Source organism: Ursus arctos, unplaced genomic scaffold, assembly GCF_023065955.2.
Source record: "Ursus arctos isolate Adak ecotype North America unplaced genomic scaffold, UrsArc2.0 scaffold_37, whole genome shotgun sequence".
Lineage (NCBI taxonomy): Eukaryota > Metazoa > Chordata > Mammalia > Carnivora > Ursidae > Ursus > Ursus arctos.
Genome location: NW_026623053.1, coordinates 28,185,192 through 28,200,327, shown reverse-complemented (window position 1 = coordinate 28,200,327; position 15,136 = coordinate 28,185,192). Strand labels below are relative to the sequence as shown.

The window sequence follows — 15,136 nt, the reverse complement described above, 5'->3', positions numbered from 1 at the left end:
CGTGTTCATTTGTGTAACTGCCACCACAAAATATAGAAATGTTTCATTACCACAAAGACATCTCTAGTGTTACCAATCCCTTTATATTCACATCCCATCTCTCCACCCTTCCTAAACCTTGGCAACCACTAATCTATTCTCTAGCCCTAAAATTTTGTCATTTTGAGAATGTTCTATAAGTGGAGTCACACCGTATATCACATTTGACATTGGCTTTTTTCATACAGCATGATGTCTTTGAGATTCATCCAAGGTGTTGCCTATAATGAGAGTGTGTTCCTTTTAATTGTTGAGTAGCATTCTGTGGTATGGGTGTATTACGGTTTGACCATTCAGCAGTTGAAGGATATTTGGACTGTTTATAATTTTGGGCTATTATGAATAAAGCTGTTGTGAACATTTATGTACATGTTTTTGTACGAACATAGGTTTATGTTTTTCTGAGATAATGCCCAAGGGTGTAGTTGCTAAAACGTGTTTAGTTAGTACATGCTTAATTTTTTTTCATTGTAGGCATGGTTTTTATTTTAAAGATTTTATTTATTTATTTGAGAGTGAGAGAGAGAGTGTGCGCACTTGCACCCATGCAGGGGAGAGGCGCAGAGGGAGAAGCCAACTGCCTGCTGAGCAGGGAGCCCAATGTGGGGACTCGATCCCAGAACCCTGGGATCATGATCCGAGCCAAAGGTAGATGCCTAACTAACTGAGCCATCAGGCGCCCCTGTAGATATGGTTTTTAATGTAGGGCCATAGAAGGAGTATCCATTGAGAAATATTGAGTATTGATTTATAAAAGAAAAGTACACCAGAGATTCCCAAGGTGTAAAACATGAAGTCATGCACCTGGGATCCAGGTTCTGAATATTAGAATTTCCCTTACAGAAAGACTTGAGATGAGTGGAGTCCGTATTTGGGACTCAAAAAGAGGCCATTATATCCTTTAACATCTTCAACAATCCAAAGAATGGCCTGAGGAAGATTGGGAGACCAATGATGTGGCCCAAATTGGGTAAGATATAAGCCCAAAGATCTGTTTTTCCTATGTACAAGTGAGAACAGAACAAAGGAAGTTGTGCCACCATCAAGGCCTACTGCACTTATCTGACTTGAGTGGAGTGTGTTATACGATGGCAAAGATTTATGTTTAGTTTTTAAAGAAACTGCTGTATTCTTTCTCCAGGGTGGCTGTGCTATTTTACATTCCTACCAGCAGTGTGTGAGTGATCCAGTCCCTCTTCATTCTCACCAGCATTTGGTGTTATCATTTTTTTTTTAATTTTAGCCATTCTAATGGGGGTGTAGCAATATCTCATTGTAGTTTTAATTTGCTCTTCCCTAATGACTAATGGTAGTGAACATCTTTTGATGTGCTTGTTTGCCATCTGTATATCTTTCCTCTTTGATAAAATGTTTGTTCGTATCTTTTGCCCATTTTCTAAATGGTTTATATGAGAGTTCTTTACATATTCTACGTATGAGTCCTTTGTCAGATATGTGATTTGCAAGTATTTTCTCCCAATTTGTTAGTTGTCTTCTTAAGAAGGTCTTTTGCAGAACAAACTTTTTAATTTTGATGAAGTCCAATTTATCACATTTTTAAATATGGTTCATGCTTTTGGTGTCTTAGCCCTAGATCCCAAAGGTTTTCTCCTTTGTTTTCCTCTAAAAGTTTTATGGTGAATATTTGATGATATAAAATGTTTATTGTAAATTTTTAAAAATTAGTATACTGGGGGTGCCTGGCTGGCTCAGTTGGTAGAGCATGCGACTCTTAATCTCAGGGTTGTGAGTTCAAGATCCACTTTGAGCATGGAGCCAGTTAAAATTAAAAAACAAGAACAACAAAAAAATAAAAAAATATTTTTAAAAATTAGAATACTGGTATTGTGGACATGTTTTCAAGAGGCCTTTTAGAAATAACATATTAAAATATTTACAGATAATGTTTAGGATTTGCATCAAAATAATTTAATTTAGGAAGAGATGAAATAGGTGGAGTATAGAAAAAGCAGGGTTGGCCATGTCCCTATAAGACTAGATTTGTTGGCCATGAGGTAGGTGCTAAAGGTAAACTTTTCTGCTTCTCATTGCTGCATTAGATAGACTATACATGCCCTTCCTAATTTTTTCTTTTAAAGATTTTATTAGACAGCCGGCGTGCACAGGCAGGGGGAGGAGCAGAGGGAGAAGGAGAAAGAATCCTCAGGCCAACTCCCTGCTGAGCACAGGGCTCAATCCCAAGACCCTGAGATCACGACCTGAGCAGAAACCGAGAGTCGGATGCTTAACAGACTGAGCCACCCAGGTGCCCCTGCACTTGACTTTAAATGAATAGATGGTAGAGAAGAGTGTGATGCCTAACACAGAGCAATCACAGATGCAGCCAGCCCCAACAGAGGCAGCTTAGGCAACTAGCTACCCTGCCTGCTGGGTGTAGCTGCTTATACTACTGACCCAGCAATGCCTCTAATTCTTAAAGGCTTTTTTTGTTAAGAAGCCAGTAGCATAAAGCCCAATGAATACTTGATTTTCATGATTACAAATTAATAGTCCAATTGTCCACTGGTGATGAAAATTATGCACATGAAGTTTTATGAGATCTACTGTAAACATGCATTACTTTAAAGGTGACTTTCTCTTAAAGCTCATTTGATGTAATCATTATCGGTGGTGGAATTGTGGGCCTTGCCTCTGCCAGAGCACTCATCCTGCGACATCCAGCACTTTCCATTGGTGTTCTGGAAAAGGAGAAAGATTTAGGTATGTATAATATCAGTGTTGCTCTTTGGGCCTAACCTGAATACCTGCTCATTTTTTCAGTCCTGCACCTTTCATGTTGAATGTTAGTGTTAGTACCCTAGTTAGGGTTATTGAAGAGCATAAAGCAGAGCCTGGGACTAGAATTTGGGCATAGGTGATTTATTTGAGAGATTGTTTAGGAGGCAGGAATGAGTGGGTGTGGAGGGTAAACCCAGAAGGAGGAAAAGCCACAGGAGGGTACCTTATCAAGGTTGCTGTTGTGAGCTTGATTCCTCTGGGATCTCTGAGGAGCTACATACACATTTCCAAAGATTGTGCTCATTTATCCATCAGCTAGTGTTTCTACTGGCTGAGGATTACCCCTGGGGATATTGAGCCATAGTCTTCTCTCCCCTCACCCCTCCACTTGTTAGGAATGGGCGTGCAGAATGCCCAGAGCTATAATGGGCCCTTGAAGTGGTTTGCTGGTGGTGAGAGGTGGGTTTGTGCACCAGTTGTAACTGAAGTCAAAGATGGACTGGGGGATGTGGCGTGGACACCAGGGATGGCTACTAGAGGAAGTTACGGTGCCCTGCCTGTAAGAACAGACCAGACAGAATGTTCAATAATGTGGTCTCTAATAGCTTCAGTTATGTTTGTTCCTCCACTCCTCAGGTTTTGTATGCATTGTGTAGTTTCTCTTACCCTGTTTCTCTTGTCCGGTAGCTGTTCACCAGACTGGACATAACAGTGGTGTCATACATAGTGGAATTTATTATAAACCTGAATCTCTGAAAGCTAAATTGTGTGTACAAGGTGCAGCCCTCATCTATGAGTATTGTAACCAAAAGGGAATTTCCTACAAGCAGTGTGGCAAGGTAAGGCATTTTACTAGGGCCTTGACTTACTTATAACTAGCATTTTCTTAGTGATGTTTAATGTTGAGTTTAAAAAACAAAACAAAACATGGCTTTTCTTTCTTTATGTAATTTACAAAATCTAATATTAGGAAATAACTGGAAAAGGTGGTATGACTAACTCCATGTAATTTAAAAAAGAACACATTTATTGACATATAATTTATGTACCATACAGTTCATCTTTTTATCAAAGTGTTCAGTTTGATTTTTAGTCTATTCATAAAATTGTGCAACTATCACCACTGTCTAATTTTAGAACATATTCATCACCTCATAAAGAAACCCTGTGCCTATTAACAGTTATTCCCAATACCTCTCACTTCCTATTTCTACCTCTCCGCAGCTCCAGACAATCATCAATATACTTTCTCTGTCTGTGGATTTGCCTGTTCTGGACATTTCCTATCAATAGAATCCTACAATATGTTGTCTTTTGTGACTGGCTTCTTTTACTTCGCATAATGTTCTCAAGGTTCATTTCTTGTGGCATGAATCAGTACTTTCTTACTTTTTATGGTCCATTGTGTAGGTATACCACATTTTCTTTACCTCTTTACCAGCTGACAGACATTGGGTTGTTTCTGCATTTGACTATTATGAATCGTGCGGCTCTGGACGTTTATGTACAAGTTTTTGTGTGGGCTTATGTTTTCATTTGTGTCAGATGCATACCTACGAGTGAAATTCCTGGGTCATTTGGTAACTCCAATTTTAACGTTTTGAGGAACTTCTAAACTGTTTTTCAAAGTTCTGCACAATTTTAAATTGTCTTCAGCAACTAGTGAGGATTCCAGTATCTCTACATCCTTGCCAACACCTGTGATTGTCTGTCTCTTATTTTAGCCATCCTACTGGACGTGAAGTGGTACGTCAATGTGGTTTTGATTTGCATTTCCCTAGCAGTTAATGGTGTTGAGCATCTTTTCATATGCTTATTGGCCACTCATTTGTCTTCTTTGGAAAAATGTCTATTCAATTCTTTTGCCCGTTTAAAAATTGGATTATTTGTCTCTATTCTTGAGTTGTATGTGTTTATATATTCTGGATACAGCTGCTTATCAGCTATATGATATTTACTAAAACGCTACTAAAATATTAAGATATTTTTATGTGTAAAATAAAATAATAATAATAGTAATATTTTAAATACTAAGTATTTTCTCCTATAGATTTTCTTTTTTACTTTCTTGATGATATATTTTGAAGCACAGAAGCTTTTAACTTTGATGAAGTCCAGTTATCTTTTTTCTTTTGTTGCTTATAATTTTAGTGTGGTATCTCAGAAATCTTTGCCTAACCTGAAAAATTACTCATACATTTTTTTTCTTCTAAGGCTTTGATTATAGCCTTAGTTCTAACATTTAGATCTATTATCACCACCCCCCACCCCACAATGAGTTGGTTTAATTCCAGGTGGTACTGAGTTGGGATAGATCAAAGATCAAAGAGTAGACTTTGGCAGGATTCTAGGCTGGGTTTTCTCTGACTCAGAGGTAAGGTAGAAATGGCTGAGTGAAAAGAACTGAAGAGAAGATGAGCCACTGTACGCTACAGTTTTGTTTTGTTTTTTTACAAAAATTTATTCCTACATGTACAACAGGATCCAAGAGGACACTTTATTCTAGCTGTAGGTGGCAACAGATATGGCAGGTAATCTAGATGTGTAAACAGGAATTTCGGAATTAAGGATCACCATTGCCTCAGGCACAAGGAGCAGCTTACTTTTTGCCTAATTTCTTAATTGCAACTGTGACCAGAAGAGCCTTTCCTGTAGCTTTCACTTTTAGCCCCTTGAGTTTCTTCTCTATTTGTTTCTGCTTAAATGCCTTATCTTCCTAGTTCATTTCCTTGGCCTGCTTCTTTGGCTATTTCAGGGGCTTACCACCTTCACAGCTGGTCTACTGTTTCTTCCCCAGACCCTGCCACCGGAAGCAGAGCCCCCCACCGCACCCCCTGCACCTATACTTACAGTATATGATCAGTTTTAAATTGATTTTGGTATATAGTGTGAGGAAGGGGTTCGGTTTCAGTCTTTTGCATGTGGTTCTGCAGTTGTCTCAACACCATTTATTGAAAAAACTGTTCTTTCTATATTGTTTTGGCACCTTTATTAAAAGTTAGTCGAGGGGGGTGCCTGGGTGGCACAGCGGTTAAGCGTCTGCCTTCGGCTCAGGGCATGATCCTGGCGTTCCAGGATCGAGCCCCACATCAGGCTCCTCTGCTATGAGCCTGCTTCTCCCTCTCCCACTCCCCCTGCTTGTGTTCCCTCTCTCGCTGGCTGTCTCTGTCTCTGTCAAATAAATAAATAAAAAAAAATCTTTAAAAAAAAAAAAATAGTCGAGGGCGTCTGGGTGGCGCAGTTAGGTATCCGACTCTTGGTTTCAGTTCAGGTGGTGATCTCAGGGTTGTGAAATCAAGCCCTGCGTCAGGCTCCGAGCTCAGTGAGGAGTCTAGTTGAGTCTCCCTCTCCCTCTGCTCCTCTCCCCCGCCCCACCCCGTGCTCGCCTGTTCTCTCTCTCTCAAATAAATAAATAAATAAATCTTTTTAAAAAAGTTAGTTGAGCATAAATGTAAGAGGTATGTTTAAGATTCGCAATACCATTCCATTGATGTTGTCTATCTTTATGCCAATACCATAGTATCGTGATTACTATGGCTGTTTATTATATTTTGAAATCATAAAGTTAGAGTCCTCCAACTTTGTCCTTTTTTCACAATTGTTTTGGCTATTCTGGGTCCCTTGCGCTTCCATATGAATTTTAGGGTTGGTTAGTCAGTTTCTCCAAAAAAAAAATAACTGAAAGTTTGATAGAGATTATGTTGAATCTATAGATAAATTTGGGGAGTTTTGCCATCTTAACAATATTAAATCTTGCAAACCATGAACATGGGAATGTCTTCCCATTTTTTTAGATCTTCTTTCATTTCTTTCGACGGTGTTTTGTATTTGTCAGTGTACAGGTCTTGCAATTTTTTGTTAAACTTACTCCTTGGTATTTTATTCTTTTTGATGCTTTTGTGAGAGGAATTTTTTCTTAATTTCTTTTTGGATTATTCATTGCTAATATATAGAATATGACTGATTTTTGTATATTCTTTTCTCTTGCAACCTTGCTAAATTCATTATAATAGTTTTATGGGTGTGTGTCGACGCCTTAGGATTTTTCTATATGCAGGATCATGTCAACTGCAAATAAGATTGTTGTACTTCTTTTTCAGTTTGGATGCCTTTTATATATTTTTTTTCTTGCCTAATTTCCCCAGGAAGAATCACAAATACAGTGTTGAATAGAAGTAATGAAAATGGGCATCCTTGTATTGTTGCTGATCTTAGGGAGAAAGCATTCAATCTTTCACTATTAGGTATGATGCTAGCTGTAGGTTTTTTATAGATGCCCTTTGTCAGATTGAGGAAGTTCCTTTCTATTGCTGATTGGTTAAAGTTTTTTTTTTTTTTTCAAGATTTTTATTTTTAAGTAATCTCTACACCCAGCGTGGGGCTCGAACCTACAATCCTGGGATCAAGAGTCATGTGTTCTACCAACTGAGCCAGCCAGGCACCCCAAGTTTGTTACGTGCTTTTTATCATGAAAGGGTGTTAGATTTTCTCAAATGCCTTTTCTGCTTCTGTTGAGGCAATCATGTTTTTATATTCTATTAATATGGTGTATTATATTAATTGACTTTTGGATGTTAAATTGATCTTGTATTCCTACATTAAATTCCTCTTGGTCACAACATATAATCTTTTTTTATGTTCCTGCACTTAGTTTACTAGTATTGTGTTCAGGATTTTTGCATCAATATTCATATGGGATATTGGTCTCCAGTTTTATTTTCTTTTGATATCTGTGTTTGGTTTGGATGTCAGGCTAATACTGGCCTCATAGATTTAGGTAGGAAGTATTCCCTCTTCTGTTCTTTGAGTTTATGCAGAATTGGAGCTAATTTTTCTTTAAACATTTGGCAGCATTCATGTGTAAAGAAAGCTCTTGAGCCTGAGCTTTTCTTTCTGGGAAGTTTTAAAGTTACTAATCCAATCTCTTGTTATTTTCATTTTCTTCTTGAGTCAGTTTCAGAAGTTTATGTTTTTCTATGAACTTTTCCATTTCATATAGATTATCTAATTTGTTGCTATACAGTTATTCATAATATTTCCTTGTAAGTCTTCTCCATGTAGTTTTTAAGAATAAAAGTTGTTTTGTTTTGTTTTTAAGATTTTATTTATTTGACAGAGAGAGAGCGCAAAAGAGTGGGAGAGGGAGAAGCAGGCTTCCCGCAGAGCAGGGAGCCCAGCAGGGAGCCCGATGTGGGGCTCGATCCCAGGACCCTGGGATCATGACCTGAGCCGAAGGCAGACGCTTAATGACTGAGCCACCCAGGCGCCCTAAGAATAAAAGTTTCTTGTTGCTATTAAAGATGCTATGAAGATTTTTTTAAAATAATGTGGAATAATGGTCCTGACAAAGTGTTAAGTGAAAAAAGTAAGATATAAAATTATATTTACACTTTTTATATTGAATTATAAGGGTTCTTTTATATATTCTGGATATTAGACATTATCAGCTATATGATCTGTGAATATTCTTACCCATTCCTTGGGTTGTCTTTTCACTTTCTTGATAGTGTCCCTTGATTCCACTTCCATTTTTAAGGTTAATTATTTGTTGATTTAAATAACCTTTACAACTTGATTAAAAGTATCATCTCATAAAATTCGGGTGACTTCTTGCTATGAAATAGCAATTTGTGAATTCTGTGTACCTGTGAGTATGCACCTGTGCTTTTCTTTGCCAGTAGCTTTTACGAAACTACCTCAGACAGATAGTTTGCCCAGAAATAAATAGAAAAGAATCCTGAGTAAAGTTGATTAATTTACTGTTTTTTTCCTCTGCAGTTTAATGCATTAGTAAATAGTTTATAATATTCTTTATTCCAGGAAATAAAATAGTTTTCTGTTAGTGATATACCATTACACCGAATACCACTGTCTTTCTGATATATTGGTATTTTATATACTCTTACAGAAATAAGAAGGCCTTTCTGTTTTTTTGTTTGTTTTGGTTTTGTTTTTGGTTTTTTTGTTTTTTTAATTATAAAGACTATGCCCCCTGTGCTACTCTCCCCTTTAGAATTGAGTGAGTGATGTTGATAACAGTCACTGTGGCTAAGATTCATGTAGCAACTATGATGGCAGCAATGGAAATTGAGGCTACATCTCACTTTGGGGGAAAATTTGTTTTAATGCAGTTTTCTTAAGACAACTTTTTTCAATGGAGGAGGAAATTGAGGTCATTAAGAAAGGGAGAAGTAGACAAAAATCAAACAAATTCGAGTCATGTGATAATTTATGACTTTTTTATTGACTTTATCTTTTTATAGCTGATCATATTTTTAATTCTACACATTCTTTATCTTGTTTTTGTTTTTAAGCTTATAGTAGCTGTTGAACAAGAAGAAATTCCCAGACTTCAAGCCCTATATGAGAGAGGCCTGCAGAATGGTGTTCAGGGCCTGAGGCTAATCCAACAGGAAGATATAAAGAAGAAGGAGCCATATTGTAGGGTAAGTGATTTACTAACCCCACATACATGCTCACAAGGGCATTTTCATCTAGGACTCAGGCCTGTGACATGGAGGCTGAGTGTGAACTTACAGGAAGCAAGAATCACTCTTCTGGGACAGTGAGGTGATAGCCACAGAAGGCATTGCCACAAACTCTGAACACCTGATTTCTTCTTTCCCTGTGAGGAAAATACCAAATCTGAAGAACATAAGCAAAGACAAGAGGAGGTCTGAGACTGTATGGCATGTTGGGAAAGCAGTGAGTGGTAAGGTGTGGTTGATTCCCAGGGTGGGTAGGGAGAGATAACAGACGAGACTGGAAAGGCAGGATTAGGCTTGTGTAAAGACTTAATATTCCTGCTAATAACTTTGAAGTTAGTAGGCATACACTGAAAATTTTTGAGGAGGGTGGCTATGTTATCCAGGCATGTGAAGGGTAGGTTGTAGAGTATCTTGCTTAGAACATGCTATGGGGAGAACAGATCTTTTATTTATAAAAGAGACATGAATAATAATTAAATACTTACTCTGCATATTGACTTTCTTTGATAGTCTTTTAGAGGCTATCAGTCCTATCCCCAGTTCCACTAACTATTCCAAAGAATGGTTGTATCTCCTTTTCCTCACCACCATCATTTTTGGGGGGTAAGAGGCAGAGGTATGTGCTAACGTACCAATTTCAGAAATTCAATATAAGCAAAAAATACCATGTAGAGTCACCACAATACAATGGCTTTTAATGACTATCTAAACTCCCTCCTTCCTTCCTTCCTTCCTTCCTTCCTTCCTTCCTTCCTTCCTCCCTCCCTCCCTCCCTCCCTCCCTCCCACCCTCCTTCCCTTCTTTTCTTTTCTTTTCTTTTCTTTTTTCTTCTTTTATAGAGAGGCAGGGGAGGAGGGGGAGGGAGAGAGAGAATCTTAAGCAGGTTCCATGCCCAGTGTGAAGCCTGATGTGGGGCTTCATCTCATGACCCTGAGATCATGACCTGAGCTGAAACCAAGAGTTGGATGCTTAACTGACTGAGCCATCTGGGTGCACCCCCCCCCCTTTTTATTGACAACATACAATAGCTGGACTCCAGGTACTTGTCCTAGAGAACGTGACCTTAAACTCACTGCCAGGCAATGCTTATCAAAACTTGGTTTATGGGAAATAAAAATACTATTTATGAGTGATATCCTGGAGAATATGTAGACCATTTATTCCTATACATCTACACCACCCAAGTGGCACAGCTGCATTGCAGTGTTTTTCTCTCCCCATCCCACTTTTTGACCCCAAATTACTCCCTTTGAATTATTCTTTGGTTTTATGGCATCAGCCTATGGAGAAGTCATTGTGACATTGGATGAGGATGAGGTTAGGATGAGGTTGAGCACATAGGTTGTTCACTGTGTTACACAACATCTGTCTCTGAGAACCCTCAGGAGAGATTTTTCTCAGACCTCAGCTCTAAGAATAATGGTGTTCTTTCTGAGCATAATTGACTTGTTTTTACCTTATGAACACAGAATCATTTGATTGATTGTGTTGTGTTTACTGTGGCTGCAAGGAAGCTCAGAGACACCCTTGTGCCCCACTCCTGCCAGATATCTAGGGTCTTAAGCATTTATTTTTAGGTTTTAATTTCTCTCTTCATTGTATCTTTCCACTCTCATCTTCTATCTGCCTTGATTTTTTGGACTTTTTTTAATTGAATCATAGCATACAACAAGAATCATAACTGTACAGCTTAATGAATTTTTATAAAGTGCGACCAGTACCTGGATCAACAGCAGAATGCTCCCAGCCTCCCAGTATTCTGCTCAAGCCCCTTCCTACCACTACCTTTCCCTTAAGGGTAAGCACTATCCTGACTTCTTACATCGTAGGTTTTCGCATTGTATTTAAGTGGAATCATATAGTTACTCATTTTGTGTCGGAACTTATTTCATTCAGTATTATTTGTGAAATTCATTCACATGTTGCATATAGTTGTAGTTTTAAGTTTCATTGCCATATAATTGTATGAAGGTAGAGGTCAAGGTACATTTTTTTTCCCATCTGGATTCCCAGTTGACCCAGCACCATTTATCAAAAAGACCGTTATTTCCCCACTGCACTGCACTGTTAACTTTGTGATATCAGGTGAGTGTAAGTATGGGCTCTATGTCTGGACTCTCTTCTGTTCCATCATCTCTTCTTTTACCACTACCATAATGTTTTAATTACCATAGCTTTTTAGTAGGTTTAAATATCGGGTTGAGAAAGTCCTTTAATTTTGTTCTTCTGCAACATTATCTTAGCTGTTCTTAGATCTTTGTATTTCTGTATATGTTTTAGAATTAATTTGCCAAACCCCACAAGGTAACCTTCTGTGATTGTGATTGAGATTGCATTGAATTTGTAGGTCCATTGGAGACAATTTATATCTTCACAATATTGCATCTTCCAATCCATGAACACAGTAGATCCATCCATTTATCTGTATCTTCTTAATTCGTTGGAAAAATGTGTTATAATTTTCAGTGTAGAGGTCTTTCATATCTCCTAGATTCATTTCTAGGTAGTTGATGGTTTTTGATACTCTCATAAATAGTATTATTACTTAAATTCATTTTCTACTTATATGTTGCAAGTATTTCTACTTGTATGTTGCAAATATTAGAAAATTTCATTTTCTACTTGTATGTTGCAAATATGTGGAAATGTAATTGATTTTTGACCTTTCATCCATCTCGGATGTTAAATTCACATATTGATTCTAATAGTTTGTCTATAATTTTTTTTTCTATGTAGTTGTGTTGTCTGCAAATAATAACTTATTTTATTTCCTTTCCAATTAATATACTTAGCTGGCTCAATGTTTGGTGCTAGTATATATTGTTTTGTGTTCCTTGTTTGTTTTTAGAAGCTGCTTCAAATCTTTTCTGCAAAAAAGACAAAGTAGAAATAGATCTTTTCCCCCTGAAGTTATCTTTAGTTATATAGTCAAAGTTGGGTCAAAATGTATAGTTTTCTTTAACTTTTTTTTTTTAAGATTTTATTTATTTATTTGACACAGAGAGAGAGACAGCCAGCAAGAGAGGAAACACAAGGAGGGGGAGTGGGAGAGGAAGAAGCAGACTCCCAGCTGAGGAGCCTGATGTGGGGTTTGATCCCGGGACTCCAGGATCACGCCCTGAGCTGAAGGCTGACGCTTAACGACTGAGCCACCCAGGCGCCTCCCCTTTAACTTTTTTTTAAGATTTTTTTTTTTTTTATTTGAGAGCGCAAGTGGGCAGAGGGAGAGGGCCAGAAGCAGACTCCCCGCTGAGCACGGAACCTGATTCAGGGCTCGACATGGGGATTGATGTGGGGCTCGATTCAAGGACCCTGAGATCATGACCTGAACCGAAGTCAGATGCTTAACCGTCTGAGTCACCCAGGCACACCAAAATATAGGTTTTCTTAATTAGTATAAAGTTACTAAGAGGCTGATAAAACCTAGGATTCCAAATAATGTTGAATGAGTTTTTTCTCCAGAGGCCATAGCATCTTCAGCTCCAGCGTACCTCACCTTTCCTTTCCTTGGGTCTCAGAGTAATAAAAATGTTTTGCTTGTGGGATACACTAGACCTTCTATTCCCTATTCCTCTCTCCAGGTATTTTTTTCTCTCTGAAATGGTGAATGAATGAATGATTTTTAAAAACAAGACATATTCATTGAATATCTTATTTTAGCTGTCTGTTTCTTTCAGGCTTTGGCCAAATGCTACATGGTCTAAGCCAGGGTTGGCAGTATGGTCTGTGGGCCAAATCCAGCCTGCCACCTGTTTTTTATGGCCTATGAACTAAGAATAGTTTTTACATTTTTAAATGGTTGAAGAAAATTAAACGAATCATATTTTGGGACACATGAAAATTATATGAAATTGAAATTTCCGTGTCCAAAAATATTTATAGGAATACATGTATTTTTTGTATTGTCTATGGCTGCTTTTGTACCAAACAGCCAAACTGAGTAGTTGCAGCAGAGATCGTAAGTCCCATGTAAACAAAAATATTTAGTGGCTGGCCCTGTACAGAAAAGATTGCCAACCCCTTGTCTAAATAGTAGGGACCACTGAAGGATTTGGGTGGGAGAATGGCATGTAAAATGTGCTGATTTAGGAAAATGAATCAAGTTTCTGGTACATAGGATGGAATTGGACTGGACATGGGGAAGTGGGGAGCCTTGAACTAGAGGCCAGAGCCAGCTGGAACAATAATCATAGTCTGTCATGGAACTTTGTGAGGGTCTTTAAAGAGAGGAAGAAGTAGGAGGCCCATGCTTTCTATCATGCTTGACTGTTAAAAAACAAACAAAACGGCTTTTCACACATCATAAGGTTGAGTCCAGATTGTGTTCTATGTACCTGACCATGTGATCTTCACAGGTCTCAGAATGAGTAGATGAGCTGTGTGTACGTGGATAATCAAGTTACATATCTATCTGTATTTTTGTGTCTTATAACTGAAGAAAGTGATTCAATTACTTTCCCAAGGCCACACAGCTCCTAAGAGTCCCTGCCCCCAGATCTGATTCAGAACTGGAATTTTTTCTGTTCGGCCAACATTGTCTTCCTTCCTATGTGCCAGCCACTATGTTAGGTACTATGGATATGAAGATGAGTAAGATATGGTGGTCAGCGTAAAGAAAGGTATAGTGTACCAGAAGATGTAATTCTCATATAGTGATAAGTATTTTCATCGAGCTGATAATCTATCTTGTATCAATGTAAGGGAAAGCTTTTACCTTAGTCTAGGATTTTAGGAAGGCCTTCTGGAGGTGAACCTTACTTGAAAGATGAGTAAGGAGTGTAACTTATAAAGGAGGTACAACCTGCTTTTCTCTGAGGCCTCTGCAGAATTGACCTACTTTATATAATGCCACATTAGCATTATCCAATACTTTATATAATGCCACATTATAATTGTCTATGCCTAGATGTATTTAATGGTGGGAATCTATAGTAGAAAATAGTCTGGTTTTTTCATAAAGGTCTCTTGAGTGAATTCCTTCCTGGTCCTTCAACCCTACCCAGGATTAGGGTGCAAAATTTCTATAGTATGGATTCATTTCTGTTTTTTCCAGCCTCTCCAGAAAGAAAAAGTTTATCAGGGCAGCTCTAAAGGGCTTTTTGGACCAGATTTCTTTAAGGAGAAGGTTAAATACCCCCAAGGGGAGCATCTTGGAAATTTTTGTAAACTTCGTCTTTGGAGGATAGCTCTTGACAGTTCTCTCTCTGGGCAAATCCTGACTGCTCACTCTGACCTTAGCTCTCATGATATTTTTGCCTTTAACACTGTTGGTCAGCCACATGTTCATCTGTTCCTCTTGCCTCCTGACTGACTTCCAACTCCCAGCTTTCTGTGTCTTGCTTGCCCAGTTCTTTCCAGCCACCTGACCTGCAGTAGCCTCAGATTTCAGGCTCTGACCTGCTAACCTGTACAATGCATGCCCAGCCTCCTGGCTGTCAGCTAGCCTGTCTACCAGCCCCATCTTGGGCCAGGGCATTGAATTGCTTAGCCACAGTGACTCACTCCACCTTCCCCCAGCATATATGTATAGTGGGGCACAGCAGCATCTCATTAGGAGGAATAAAACCAAGACTAGAAAGAGAAAGAAAGGGGCGCCTGGGTGGCACAGCGGTTAAGCGTCTGCCTTCGGCTCAGGGCGTGATCCCGGTGTTATGGGATCGAGCCCCACATCAGGCTCCTCCACTATGAGCCTGCTTCTTCCTCTCCCACTCCCCCTGCTTGTGTTCCCTGTCTCGCTGGCTGTCTCTATCTCTGTCGAATGAATAAATAAAATTTAAAAAATCTTTAAAAAAAAAAAAGAAAGAGAAAGAAAGACGGGAGACCTTTAAGGGAAGACCTAGAGTGGAGAGAGATCTAGTGTGTTTGAAGAT

General features: G+C 38.5%; 1 protein-coding gene across 2 annotated transcripts in view; it reads left to right on the top strand.

Moving 5' to 3' along the window:
• Positions 1–15,136, top strand: part of L2HGDH (L-2-hydroxyglutarate dehydrogenase) — a 41,702-nt gene that overhangs the window by 1,416 nt on the left and 25,150 nt on the right. For both annotated transcript variants that reach the window (XM_026513689.4, XM_057306452.1), the window contains exons 2-4: positions 2,645–2,760; positions 3,466–3,617; positions 9,093–9,224. In XM_026513689.4, coding sequence (XP_026369474.1) covers positions 2,645–2,760; positions 3,466–3,617; positions 9,093–9,224 — 400 coding nt within the window. The remainder of the gene's footprint in view (positions 1–2,644; positions 2,761–3,465; positions 3,618–9,092; positions 9,225–15,136) is intronic.